The 14,466-nt window shown below is 45.7% G+C and overlaps 1 protein-coding gene across 2 annotated transcripts in view; it reads left to right on the top strand.

The window, feature by feature from the left end:
• Positions 1 to 8,579: 8,579 nt before the first annotated feature.
• NARS2 (asparaginyl-tRNA synthetase 2, mitochondrial) overlaps positions 8,580 to 14,466 on the top strand; it is a 49,090-nt gene continuing 43,203 nt past the window's right edge. The window contains exons 1-4 of one of the 2 annotated variants that reach the window (XM_084227235.1): positions 8,580 to 8,784; positions 11,817 to 11,926; positions 12,291 to 12,411; positions 13,081 to 13,221. In XM_084227235.1, coding sequence (XP_084083361.1) covers positions 8,662 to 8,784; positions 11,817 to 11,926; positions 12,291 to 12,411; positions 13,081 to 13,221 — 495 coding nt within the window. In that variant the 5' untranslated portion in view covers positions 8,580 to 8,661. Of the gene's footprint in view, positions 8,785 to 11,816; positions 11,927 to 12,290; positions 12,412 to 13,080; positions 13,222 to 14,466 lie in introns of those variants that run through there. The other variant, XM_084227236.1, reaches the window with a different exon arrangement.

Here is a 14,466-nt window from a genome sequence, read left to right as displayed (position 1 = left end):
GCAAGTTAATGCTTAGCCTAAGAGCTCACTAGTCCCAGCCTATTCTTATGTATGAGTAATAAATAAAAAATATCACTGTAGACTGGCAGGTTTTCTATGTGGTCCTATTTTCATGTCTCCATGCCCAGTAAAAAAAAAGCCCTAAATAGAAATGACCTAAATAGAAGTGGCCTTGGTGGTAAAGTTGTTCAAAGCTTAAAAAAACCACCACTGTGGTGTGGCCTCATATATATCATAGTGCCAAAGGAGAGCACATTAGGTCAAATAGCAGTCTCTATTAAAGAGGCTGTGGAGCCTCCATTCTTCCACACAGTTCAGGAGCAGGAATGTGGAGGAGTGAGTGCAGTGTCTGAAAACAAACTGCACCCTTCTACTCTCTCTCCTTCACTCTCTGGACCAAATTTTAAAGGTGGAAAACTTATTATTCAGCATTACCAGAACAAGACATGGATAATTAAAAAAAAATGAAAAATCTTTGATTTTTCTCCTGTTGAATCCTTTGAAAGCCATCAAAAGGCAGGGCATGTAATCAAGTGCAGGGACATGGACCAAAGCATGCCCAATTGGTCCCCATTGAAAACGTAAGATTTCATTTCCCATCCCAAAAGGAAATTTCATTTTTTAAAAAGTTTTCTTTTTTTTTTTTTTTAAGTATCTTTTCCTTGTCTCTCATTTCTTCCCCTCCATGTTGTGTCTTCCTCCATGGTTTTTTCCCTGCTTTTGCAACATCTGTGAAGTTAGTTTTGGCTCCCTTTGGTCCTTTGCACTGCACCTGATATAATCTCTGTCCATTTCCTTGTAGTCACTAAATTTCCCCAATTTTTTTTTTCTTCCTTCAATTTCATTTCCCTAGCTGGTATCTCAGTTCCAGTGTTGGTAATTCCTTCTTTTCTGTTTTATCCTTCAACGGGGATCAATTTGGCCAAGCTTTGGTGCATGTCCCTGCACCTGATGCCATGCCATGCCTTTTGATCGCTTTCACTTCCACTAAGATTTTTCTTTTTTTTTCTTTTTTTTTGTTTTGAAGTATCCATGCCATGTTCCTCATATCTTGCCCTCCAAGTTGTGTCTTCCTCCTTGTTTTTTTCCCCTGCTTTTGCAACATCCGTGAGGTTAGTTTTGGTGTCTTTTGTCCTTTGCAGGGCATCTCATCTCCTCCCAGACCACTTTCTTGCAGTCACCAAATCTCTGGATTTTCTGCTTTTTTGGGTCTTTTTAATTGCATTTCCTTGGATCATATCTCCTTTCCAGAGCCTTTCTTTTCTGTTTGGCAGGATCCCGTTTTCCTTCCCCAAAGGAACTGAAATTTCCTTTGGGGAAGGGAAACGAAATCTTGCAATTTCAATGGGGATCAATTTGGGCAAACTTTGGTGCATGTCCCTGCACTTGATGGCATGCCATGCCTTTTGAAGGCTTTCACTATAACCAAGATTTTTTTTTTTTAAATTTTTTTTTTTTAGGTATCCTTCTCATGTCCCTCTTATCTTTCCCTCCAAGTTTGTTCTTCCTCCTTGGTTTTTTCCCTGCTTTTGCAACATCTGTGAAGTTAGTTTTGGCTCCTTTTGGTCCTTTGCACTGCACCTGATATAATCTCTGTCCATTTCCTTGTAGTCAATAAATTTCCCCAATTTTTTTTTTCTTCCTTCAATTTCATTTCCCTAGCTGGTATCTCAGTTCCAGTGTTGGTAAGTCCTTCTTTTCTGTTTTGGCCTTCAACGGGGATCAATTTAGGCAAGCTTTGGTGCATGTCCCTGCACCTGATGCATGCCATGCCTTTTGATCGCTTTCACTTCCACTAAGATTTTTCTTTTTTTTTTCTTTTTTTTTTTGTTTTGAAGTATCCATGCCATGTTCCTCATATCTTGCCCTCCAAGTTGTCTTCCTCCTTGTTTTTTTCCCCTGCTTTTGCAACATCCGTGAGGTTAGTTTTGGTGTCTTTTGTCCTTTGCAGGGCATCTCATCTCCTCCCAGACCACTTTCTTGCAGTCACCAAATCTCCGGATTTTATGCTTTTTTGGGTTTTTTTAATTGCATTTCCTTGGATCATATCTCCTTTCCAGAGCCTTTCTTTTCTGTTTGGCAGGATCCCGTTTTCCTTCCCCAAAGAAATGAAATTTCCTTTGGGGAAGGGAAACGAAATCTTACAATTTCAATGGGGATCAATTTGGGCAAGCTTTGGTGCATGTCCCTGCACTTGATGGCATGCCATGCCTTTTGAAGGCTTTCACTATAACCAAGATTTTTTTTTTTTAATTTTTTTTTTTTAGGTATCCTTCTCATGTCCCTCTTATCTTTCCCTCCAAGTTTGTTCTTCCTCCTTGGTTTTTTCCCTGCTTTTGCAACATCTGTGAAGTTAGTTTTGGCTCCTTTTGGTCCTTTGCACTGCACCTGATATAATCTCTGTCCATTTCCTTGTAGTCACTAAATTTCCCCAATTTTTTTTTCTCCTTCAATTTCATTTCCCTAGCTGGTATCTCAGTTCCAGAGTGTTGTTCTTCTTTTCTGTTTCATCTTTCAACAGGGATCTATTTGGGCAAGCTTTGGTGCATGTCTCAGCCCTTGATGGCATGCCATGCCTTTCGATGGCTTTCACTTTGACCAAGATTTTTCTTTTTTGTTTTTTTTTTTAATCTATCTTCGTCATGTCCCTCATATCTTCCCCTTCTAGTTGTGTCTTCCTCCCTGATTGTTTTCCCCTGCTTTTGCACCATCTGTGAGGTTGACACCACAACTTGGAGGGGAATATATGAATGACATGGCATGGAAACTTAAAAAAAAAAAAAGAATTGTTGTATACTGAAAGCCATCAAAAGGCATGGGATGCCATCAAGTGCAGGGACATGTACCAAAGCTTGCCCAAATGATCCCTACTGAAATTGCAAGATTTCATTGCCCTTTCTGAAAGGAAGTTTCATTTCTCTGCTCGTCTGAGAGGTGATGCGGCAGTGCCCTCCTAACATGGACAACAGCTGGTAGGAGAGAAATAGTGTTGGGAAAAAAAGCAGGGAGCAAGGGGTTCTTTTAACTTTGAGAGACACACACAGATTCAGAGGTTTGCTGTGGACTTAATGACCCAGCAGTGTGCTGCTTTCCATTTCAACTTCATCTATGGCTGCAGTAGGAAAGCAGGGCAGCCCTGCAGGAAGAAGAAGCAGGAATGGGTGGAGGAACTTCTCACCCAGGCTTTGGAGCATCGCCAGTCACTGTGCCAGTTCAGCTGAGCGACAGGAAAGGCTCCTCCAGGCTCCTGTTAGCAGGTGCCCATATTCACTGCACTGAATGATTACCCTGTGATTTCCATGTTCATCCCAACAATACATTCTACTCCTCGGCAGAGAGCTGCTAAGGTCCATGGGGTCAGCTGACCTGAGAGCCCACGGCAGTGCTTCCAGAGGCTGTTCTCATCAAGGGTTTATTTATGGCAGAGGAGTCCAGTTTCTGAGATCACCTTGGAGACTTACCCAAAGTATTTATCACTTGGATAATGCTTGGCTCTGAACCACACAGGTGCAATGAGCTCAGGCTCTGGGCAGGCTGCAGAACTGATACCTACGGAGTGTGCTGGTTTCATCATAGTTCTCTGGGAAACTGATGTTTGGTTCAACAAAGGGGGTTACAACATTTTTAGCTCTAAGCCTTTTTTCCCCCTAGTTATTAACAGCTGTGGTAGTGGGCAGGGAATTCATGTTCTCCTGGTGCTGAGACCTAAATCTATAGGCTGAGAATTTATAGGGGCAAAAGGCTATATTAGATGTGGCTTGCTTAAGGGAGTTTGAAAAATCCTAACAGTACAGGATTAAGCTGAGGGATATTCCTCATTGCTCCAGGAAAAAGATCCCTGAACAGTGACTCACCCAGTTCTTGTTTGTGATTCAAGTAATTATAAATTATTAGAAAGCAGAAGGCAAAGGCTGGGATAAGATACAGTTACTCAGCAAACCTGCATTTTGAGAACAAAAATAAAACTTTTTGGAAGATAGTGTCTCTCTTTTTTTTCCTCTGTGAAGTTGCAAAGAAAGGTATTTATTTCTTCTAAAAATAAGTATGAACATGTCTGCTTCCAGAGTCTACAAAAAATATCTGGAACAAAGCAATGTGGAGACATTTGGGACTAAGTAGCTAATTTGATACTCATAAGAAACCATAGCCTAGGACTTTGTGTCAGAGAAGTGGGCTGACCTTTCAGAATGGATGATAGTTCTGAAATGACTTCTCATCAGTGAAAGCCAAATCTAACATCAGTTAAAATAAATTAAAAGCTATCACTGGCTTCTACGTATATTGGATTAGACGATATAAAACCTACTTGAATGCTGAGAACCCAATGAAATTGTCATGGTAAATCTAAATTCTAGTGAAGCTTTACAGGCTTTAAAATATCTCTCTGCAGCTCCATTAAGAATGGGTTTCTACTTAGCTCATGAATAATTAATTTCTTTTTCTTCTGACAGTACCACCATGAACTAAGTCAGCACAAAGCCCAATATTCCAGCCTCCTTTTTGCTCACAGCAGATCCAGAGCATGTTTCTGTTTGAAGAATAGTCCAGAGAGGAAAGGCCTGAGCATGGACACTTCTTGCCCCCAAAGCATCTCTTCTGATTTCCTGCCACCCCATAGAGCTAGGAACACCTCTTCCCAATACTTTTTCATCTCCCCATTTCCAGCCACTTACCCTGGGCCACGGTGACAATGTGACTTCCAAAATGACCAGGATCTGGAAAGATTAACTTTCCTTCAGGAGTTGTTCCTCATACACTACTTTGTCCATCTCCTCCTGCTCATTTTTGAAGCACTTGATCTTCCTTTCAGAAGGAAAAACCTTATTGCAGAACAAACCTGCTAGCTGGGGTAGCCCCACAGCTCTGTTTCCATGGGATAAATTTTTGCTGTTCAACTAAAAAAGAGAGAGATGAAGAGTGCTGACCAGTGCTCCTCAGGAATCACTCCTAGCAACAGGAGGAATGGATATCTTACCTATTACTGCCTCAAACCATTTGTCATTGCATCCTTTGTTCCAAATGCACTGCCTTTAACATGACCTTACCTTAAACATCTCCCAGCCACGTTCACCTTCAATCCTCTCTCTTTCTTCCCTCAGTGAAGTACCATGTTAGAAGACAAATTTGCTTCTACCAGAAACATCTACTGGGAACATTTAATATCTCCTAAACCCAGATGTGAGTACAGAAGAACCATTATTTCTCATCACCCTTTTAAACCTCCCTCCCTGCAGACACCCTGACTGCCAGTGTCCTGCTTCCCAGCCCAGACTGACATTACTACTCTGATCCACAAAGAGCCCCAGTGCTCTCTGGAAAGCTTTTAGAAGGGCTCTGCTCTGCATGGCAAGAAGTTAAATAGACATTCATACACAGCCATGTCTTTGCCAACACCTGAAACATCTCCAGAACACCCAGCCTATGTGCCAGAGAGGAACAGTGCTGTGGGTTAGCTGCAGCACTGCATCGACCCATAAGGACCTGCTCAAAGAACCTGAGATCTGGGGGCATCCCTGGGGCTATGGTTTGTGGTTCTGATGGTGCCAAACTGCTGGCCAGTGAGGACAGCATCCAGCAGTTCAGAGAAGATGGGCAGCTATAGGAACTGAGGCGTATAGCACTGAGATGATGCTGTGAGATGTGTGGCTAAGGGATTTCCACTAGCTATTCCATGAGATGTGTGGCTAAGGGATTCCTGGGGCATGAAGATGGGGGGGATGGTTTGTCAGGTGAAGGCCAGGTGACCCTCACCACTGCAAGAGGTGGAAGAGGGAGTGATGCCGAGGTGCCATGGTTCTGTTCCACCCTTGTGCAAGACCCACAGCCTTTGTGATCTCACTCTTTGTTACACTTGATATCCTCATTCACAGACAGAGTGGCTGTCCCACCACTTATGACAGCAGGAATAGAAGATTTGACTATGGTCTCACTTCCACTTCCCCCAAAAGTATAGTGATACCATTTGGTCTTTGTGGAGAAGGATATTCACCTGGCTCAGAAAAGTTCAAGTCCAGTCCAAAAACGTGTGAGGCCAGACTTTCCTGTGTTATGCCCTTGCCTCACATTACCCACATGTGGTCCTAGAGCAGATGGGTCTGAGGGGAAGGACCTTACCCCTTTCCTGGTGTGTTTAGACATTGTCACTGGTGCTACCCTCTGCTACTTCCTTACATTAATTGTTTATTTGGCCTGAAGAGGGTTTAATGAGTCAAATAACCCTGGAAAAATTATTCTGGGCAGTATGGCAGAACAGGAGAAAAAAACCCCGTAGCTGAGAGCAGTAAGGAATGCACCATGTGTGACCAGGCACAGAGGACATGTAACATGCACTGAGCAGTCATTACACACATGTTTAATTCTCACATTAAGCCAGGAGTTCCCTGAATGACAGAGCCCTAATTTCCTACCAGTTCACATCCTGCATCTCTGCCTGACACTGCAGCAGTACCAGCTCCTTCCTGCACTGTGATTCTCTAAGAAACCACATCACAGCAGTGTACCAACACACAGCAAGGCTCAGTGCTGGCCCTTAAAGGAGGGGATGGTGATTGGCATTAAAATAAAACTAATTTTGCTCACTCAGGAGTACAAAGACATGTGTGCCCCTGTGTTTCCATCCAGCACTGAGGCAGTAACCCATGTGTGTCCAGGCTGTCTGCACGATTCCATGGCACAGAGATCAGATACTGGCAAAGCTGTCCTTGCTGCCTGAGGATGTGCTTCTATCCCTCCCTGTACCTCACCCCTGAGGTCTCCTGTCCTACCTCTCAGTGTCTTTCTCATCCAGCTGGTTATGTCTGTGGCCCTGCCCTGCATCTCTAATTCCCCAGGATGGTGTTTCAAGGCAGGGCAGAGCTCAGGTCAAGACTGAGGTGAGGGTGGGGACATTGGCTTACTTGGAGCAAAAGCAAAGGTGAAGAAAGGCCCTGGCAGGCTGCTTTGGACTTTGAGGACAAGAAGATTTTCATGCACAGCTAAAAAGATTCACATGGGAAAGTCAAGAAAGCTTTCCTCTCTCTTTCCCATGAGCCCTCCTTGTTTCTTCTAAAAGCAGTCTCTGGCCAGCAATTCCTTTCTTACCTGGCACTTTACAGCAAGGAAAAGGGTTTGCCTCCCTACAAGCAGTGTCACTACCAAAGCTGCCTCCCAGCCCCTCCTGACCTGGAGCATCCCACTGCTGCTCTCTTGTGTGACCCTCAGTGCTCCAATGGTCAAAGCACAGCAGGCGTGCCCAGCCGCTGCCCTCCTGCAGCGAGGCTGCAGAACAGGGCCAGGCAGGAATCAGGCAAGTAGAGCAGCAAAGGCTGGGCTTTGTGGGAAAGCACAGCTGGCTTTACACATGGCAGAGAATCACAGAATGCTTTGGGTTGGAAGCGACATTTTAATATCATCGAATTTCAACATTCCTGCCATGGGCAGGGGACTCCTCCATTAGACCAACTTGATCCAAGCCCCATCCAACCTGGCTTTGAGCACTTCTAAGGTTGAGGCAGCCAACCCTGACAATCTCTTCCACAGCCTCACCACCCTCACAGCAGAGGATTTCTTCCTCGTGTGCAATCTAAATCGACACTCTTTCATTTTAAAACCATTGTCCCTTATCTTTGCCCTAAAGGTTTCTCTGTGTTTCTTACAAGCCCTCTAAGTTTGGAAGGCTGCAGTGAGGAAGAAGCCTTCTCTACTCCAAGTTCAGCAGCCCCAACTGTCTCAGCCCGTCCCCATAGCAAAGGTTCTCCAGCTCTCTGAACACCTTTGTGGCCTCCTCTGTACTCACTCCAGTAGGCTCAGATGTTTCCAGTGCTGACCACCCCAGAACTGGATGCTCCAGGTGGGGTCTCACAGGAACAGGGGGCAGAATCCCCCACCTAACCCTGCTGGTCCCACTGCTTTGGATGCAGCTCAGGATATAATTGGCTTTCTGGGTTGCAAGAGCACATTGCTGGGTCATGTCCAATTTTAAGCCCACCTCTCTTGCCAAGTCATTCCCTGCAGGGCTGGAGACCCTGATGGCTGCTCCTCACCATCCACCCACACGACCTGGAAGGACAGAGGAGCATAAGCCTCAAAAAGAAACAGGAGAAAAGGTTTATTCATCATCAAGGCTTGCAGAGCAGACCCAAGTCCTACGTCTCTTATCAGGAAAAGTGAGGAATATCGAGGGGCATGAGAGAGAGACGATGGTCCCGGAGAGAAGCCCAGGAGGACTGGGAGCGGCTGAAGGTCCTCGAGAAGCACCGCACGCCACTCTGCCGCTGAGGTGGTCCCAGGGATGAGTAGGATACCCTACCCTCGCCACGAGGATCCCTTGTGTCCCATCACGGGACCCCTCTCGTGGCCACGGAGCATCTTCCCCCTCCTCGCGGGGATGGCGTTCCCACGCGTCCCGCTAGGAGCCGACACCCCATGGGAAGAACTACATTTCCCAGGGCCGCTTGCGTGCGGGCGGCGGAATAGGTGGGCTGAGTCGCGCACTCTGTTCCGATTGGCTGGCCGGGGGCAGTCGGGGCGGCCATTGGCTGGGCAGGCGGTCACGTGGGTCGGCGGGAGGCGGGCGGACTCACGTGGGTCCGTGCGGGAGCGGTCCGGGAGCGGAGCGGGAACCGGGAGCCGGCGGCCGGGCTTGGGCCGGCCTCTGGGGGAGCGGGCCCGCCGGGCCTCGCCATGCTGGGTGCCCGGGGCGGGTGGCGGGCCCTCCGCCGCTGCGCCTCCCTGCCGCGGGCCGTGCGGCTGCGGGTGCGCGAGGCGCTGGGGGCGCGGGAGCCGGCGGAGGCGGTCAGAGTGCAGGTGTGTGCCCGGCCCGGCCCGGCCCGGAGCCCGAGCGGAGGGGAGGGCCTGGAGCGGCACGGCCCCGTGCTTCAGCGCGGGAAACGGGGGCCCTGCAGAGCGTTTTGCCGAACTCCCGGATCTGCCCTGCTGTGGTGCCGAGCCGCTCCGTGCGTTCTCCCGCCGTGCGTGCTCGGTTCGCTGTTGGCTGTTGTCGCAGCCAGCGGAGCCCTGGGGTCACTCGGCATGTGCGGAGCGGCGTTGTCACCGTGATGGGTTGTACTGAATCTGCTCTCCGCCAGGTTGGCTTTATCTGTTCCCGAGAGCGAGCCATTGCTTGTGAGCTGCTGTTTTTAAAGCTTTTTCACAGGTCTTGTGCCGCGTACGTGCAGGTTTAGAGCAGTGTCAGTAGAACCATCGGTTACACTTCCACTGACGTTTGTATTTGGCTCCTCTTGTGAACCAAGATAGCCTGGAATTAATGGGCCTTTTAGCTATGGAGCGCTTTTCCTTGGCATAGCGTTGTTCCCCTGTTTAGTGGTGTTTGCAGCTGGCAGAGCAGTGGTTGCACACACAGAGCCTCTGCTTCAGTGCAGGGCTATGCGCTTGTCAGTATTTCTGGATGAATATGAAAAGGGCTGGGGTACTTGGTAACAGTTTTAAGCAAAACTGAAAGAGGATACATTTAGATTTATAAGAAGGAAATTTCTCACTATGAGGGAGGTGAGGCACTGGCACAGGTTGCCTAGAGAAGATGTAGCTGCCCCATCCCTGGAAGTGTTCAAGGTCAGGATGGAGCAACCTGGCCTAGTGGAAGGTGTCCCCGCGCATGGCAGTGCGGTTAAATCTGGATAACCTTTAAAGTTCCTTCCAATTCAAACCTTTGTGTGATTCTACTGACCCAAAACCCAGTTTGTAGCACACTGGTATTTCTGCTCACACATAGGTGAAGCCTAATAGGGTAGGAAGAAGATCATCCAGTGTTGGTTCATTTTGAATGTAGTTTGATGAATAATGCAAGCTAGAATAAACTGATGCTAAAATTTGCAGTGCTGTCATTACTCCCCCTTCCCTGTCCTCTAGACCCTTGCTGCTTTGCGCTTCCCCTTTGCTAGGAAAATGTGGGGGTTTTGTATTAAAATGGGCTTGGAATCTGGTCTGGCTTGAATCCAACCTTATAATAGCCAGGTTGTTGGAATGTGCAGTCTAGTCATTACAGTCAGAGTTGTCATTTTTATTATACATTTATTCTGGTAAGTTGTGTAGTGGTCAGAACATTGCTGCCACAGCCTCTGCTGCTCCAATACAAGCCTGTGGGTGTGCTTTTACTTCCTATTGCAGGATGCAAGACCCCTCCTTTTATTTAATAGATTCCAGAATAGCTTGATGAGGTGGCAAAAAAAGCTTCTTGAAAATGTTTCTTTGTTAATTTTTTTGGTGTGTTTTGTTAAGGAGTGTTTGTGGGGAGGAAAAATACCTGCCATTATACATTAAATGTACATCCAATATGGCATACATGGTGTGTTCCGGGGATTTCCTGGAATACAGAGGATAAGCACAACAGCTTCAGGTATTTTACTGTAGGAGATAAGTTTTACTTTCACCATACAGATAAGAGGATGCCCAGATGATCTTGTTTCTTGCATTAGTTCTTCCTTTGGGTGGTTTGCCCTGTACCTGATTCACTAGATGACTGTCTTTAAAATCTTCCATGGTTCTTTCATGGAGTAAGGAAAGTGTGTTATACAAGCCTGTGTAATGCTTTGCCTGTGTTAGTAGCTGTTCTTAAAACTATGACATGCTTTACTTCTGGTGCTGTTTAATTCTTGTTTTTTTCTGTCTGGGTGACAGAAGTAGATGGATTTGCATTGGTTTGTCTGATATAAAATCCCTAAAGCACTTGCCCAGTTTGAAGTCATTGGGACTATTTGGTCCCTTCCAGTTAAGATGAAAGTGGTTGGGAAAGAGGCAGTTTGGTTGTTTAATCAGCACTGGTTTTAGTTGTTCTCTACAATATTGTTAGAATTTGAACTACAAGGTCCCCAGCGGATATAGTTTTGCATTGATGGCCAGCTTTGTCTCAGCTCTGCTGAGCTGAGGAGCAACTATGGGGATTACATTTTGCATGCTATTACTATTGCTTGCTGCCGTGGTACTGACTTAACATTTCCCATAAAAAGTGATTAAAATTTATATGTCATTAAAAAACTCAAGACATTAGCCTGCACTGTACATGGTTGGTTTTACTGTTACAAAGAATTGGGGTATCATTAGTTTTATTCTTTTCATGAAACTGAACTAAGTATTTCTAAATTTTTTTCCTAATAGCTTTTTTTTTCCCCCCATGGGCTCAATGAAGCAGTGTTGGTTTTTGAGATGAAAGGAGAAACATCCAAGGCAATAATTTTTATTTTTGTTTTGCATGAATACGTGGTTTTTCATGTGAATCTGTTGGCTGCAACATTGTTTTAGCAGTTCAGCATTTTAGGGCACATGAACCACTAGCGAACAGATTGGAAGATTTGAAACACTGGAACCTTACTACAAGGGTACAACAACAAAACTGATACTGAAAACCATCAGAATGGTCTTGAGTGTATTGTAATGAAGAATAGTTCATTACTGGTCTCTCCTGTTTTAGTAAGAAGAGTTTGGAAGGGACATCACTGATAGGAATATGTACTTTGCCAAAACACTTTATATCTTCAGAGCACTTCATTGCTTTCTGTATTCTCAGCTTCCCAAAGATGCAGGTACATCTTTTCAATCCTTGCTGTTTTGAGGAAGAGACTCTGCCTCAGAAGGATGTCTCTGCCTGAAGATTTGTTTCTCTCTGCTTTGAAGTCAAAAGAAAAACTGACACGAACTTTTTTTATCTTTTTGTTTTTTATTATGATTGGGGTTTCTTTTGCTTCTAAAGAAACAGTTAACTTCGTTTTCAGTAAGAAGCTGAAGTAGGCCTGAAGTGGTGTGTCCAGCTCAGCTGGAAGAAGAGCATGAGCACGCAGCGTTCCTGCCAAAAAATAACAAATCTCTTTTTCTTTTACCTCTAGGGCTGGGTTCGCTCTGTCCGATCCCAGAAGGAAGTTTTGTTCCTGCACATAAATGATGGGAGTTCTCTGGAAAGCCTCCAGGTGGTTGCTGATCCCAGCCTGGAAAAGAGGTAGGTCCATTTGAAATAACTGGAGAAATGCATGTGCATGGAGGGGTCTCCTTAGGCCCCCTTTCCTGTGCCAGGGACTCACCAACCACGTTTGTCTCCACCAAGAGCCTCTTCTAATAAAAACCTGTCATTTTTCTCCCTGCTTGTCCAACATTCCTGCCTTGGTCTAAATTCTTCTGTAGCTTCGTGAATTTCTTCCAATTCCCGCCTCTGCATTTAATAATTTTTCATTTTGTCAGTTAAGCTCTATGGCTACAGCATCTCTTGTGATCCTCTGTAATCCAGGTAAATTAACAGGACTCTCTCTTCTGAATGTAGTTGTATCAGCACCTAGTTAAGCTGCTGTTTTTCCTTTGTTTCTTAGAGACCTGACTTTTGGCAGTGCAGTGGAAGTGCAAGGGAAGCTTGTCAAAAGTCCTCATAGGATGCAAAACATGGAGCTGCAAGCTGAAACCATTCATGTGGTGGGACCTTGTGATATTTGGGTATGTCTCTATAGCAGGAGGGGTAGGACTGCTAGAAATCAATTCTTGGAAGTCCAAGTATCCAGCAAAGCTTGCTTGAAACTATTTTCTTAAAGTCTGAGTGGTCCTGCAGGCTTTGATTTGTCAGCAGTGTCTGTAGGGTGCATCAAAAGAAATGTCACCATGAAAACTCATTTCTGTGACAGCCATTTCTCCATGGAAATGGCTGACAGTTAGGAGTATGCCTTTGTCCCACCCTGAGCATTTTCCCTATGCAGGTGGCTTACCTGCTAAGTCTGGCTTGGCTATGAATTGGAGACACAGTGGAAAATGGCAAGACACTCAAGGTTGTGCAGCTGTAAGAGCCATATCTGCCACAGGCACGTTCAGAACCAACTTGCTGTTGCAGCAGTGAGGTGAACAGCTGGGTTTCAGAGGGGCTCAATATCCAAAAGGTGGAGTGTTTTAGAATGCCAGTACTTCCTCTCATGTTCATGAATCTTGCTCTGCTGTAAGCATTGTAAAATAGACAAAATAAGCAGAAAAGATAGGCAAAAGCATGTAATTCTTCTGTGCTCTGTAATGGTGATTGAGTTTTAGTAGGGAGAGTTGACATTCCTTGAATAGCAATAAAACTGAATGGTTTCCCAAGTTCTCATCCTCTTACTTTGGTTTCCTTGTTGTTTTCAGTCATTTCCCCTGAAAATGAAGGAGAGGCACCCACTGGAGTATGTCCGACAGTTCCCTCACCTGCGCTGCAGGAACAACACGCTGGGCGCCCTCCTGCGAATCCGCAGCGAAGCCACTGCCGGCATCCACTCCTTCTTCCAGGTAATCCCTTCTGTACCGGGCCTCTCCAGTAGACCACTCCACCCAGGCTGGATTTATGGGAGCAGGTTAGGAGGGAAGGAGCATGACATCTTGCCTGCAGGGTATGGGTTTTACACACAGTGGTTTTCTTTCCAGGCCTGAGCCTGGCTGGGCCTTGGCCGTAGTGTTGCTTATGACCAGGTTAGTGCATCTGTGGCCTGTCAGTGTCTTTCCACCCATTTCCTGTTATTTATCCCTTTCACAGAGTTGCAGTATAATTGCTTGCAAGTGTGTGGTCTTTGGAACACAACATAATCTGATCTTGTTTTACCCATCCTCTGCAGTGACCTTATGGTCCTTGGACAGAAACCTCCTCCCACATGGGAAAATCTGTGATGCAGGAACACAGACAAACTGACTCAGAGCTTCATGTTATTCTCAGTTCTTGCCTCTTACTGCAATACAAGTCTGTGTGGGTGCTGTTGGCTGACATTAGGAGACTCCTGGTCTGATGCATTTGAAACTGATGGGTGGGAGCCACCTGTGTTTTCTGAATGTGTCACTCTTAAGCTGTGGACACAGCAGAAGCTTTTTGCAGGCAGGGGAGCAGTGAATTGGCTCTGATGCCAGATGTCACATAGAGACCACGTGTGACTAGAAAAAGAAAGGTAGCAAGTCCTCTAGCACACCTGAGCCTTTCTTTAAAACTGTTCCTGTATAAATATGTTAAACATGGAAATAAACATGTTTTAGTTTAGATAAGCTGGCTTTAAATAGAATAGAATCACATTCAGATAATTCTGATGACAAAATTAATACATAGTAATAATTAGTGTGGCCCAAGGAACAGGTTAGAAATGTTGAGATGAATTTCTTGTTCCAGGTGTGCTGGTCTTTACTGCCTGCAGTGGCAAAGAAGGTTTGCTTGCTCTATGAACTGCCTGTGTGGAATTGCATGGCGTTTGAATGAGTTTTGTGGGTTTTGTTGGGGTGGGGGGGCGGTCCCGTGTCAGGTAAAGCTGCTGGTTTCCGGATTGTGCCTGCTCCTAAGGCAGAAGCCAGCTCTGTTGGGAATCAGTCTGTGCCGGTGTTGAGCCACTAGATGGCATTGCCTACCACAGTTTGTGCTTCCAAACCTGGACACCACAGGCAGACAAGGTACAAAACCGCCTTATTCTGGATTTGCTTCTCCAAGCCAGCTCCTGCTCAGGCTCTGACATATCTTCCTGTTTACAGTGCTCAAGAGCAGGGCTCTATTAAAAAATA

The sequence above is a fragment of the Fringilla coelebs genome (assembly GCF_963513975.1).
Source record: "Fringilla coelebs genome assembly, chromosome: 2".
NCBI classification, from domain to species: Eukaryota; Metazoa; Chordata; class Aves; order Passeriformes; family Fringillidae; genus Fringilla; species Fringilla coelebs.
Note: the sequence above shows the minus strand (reverse complement) of the source record. Positions and strands in the feature narration are given on the sequence as shown.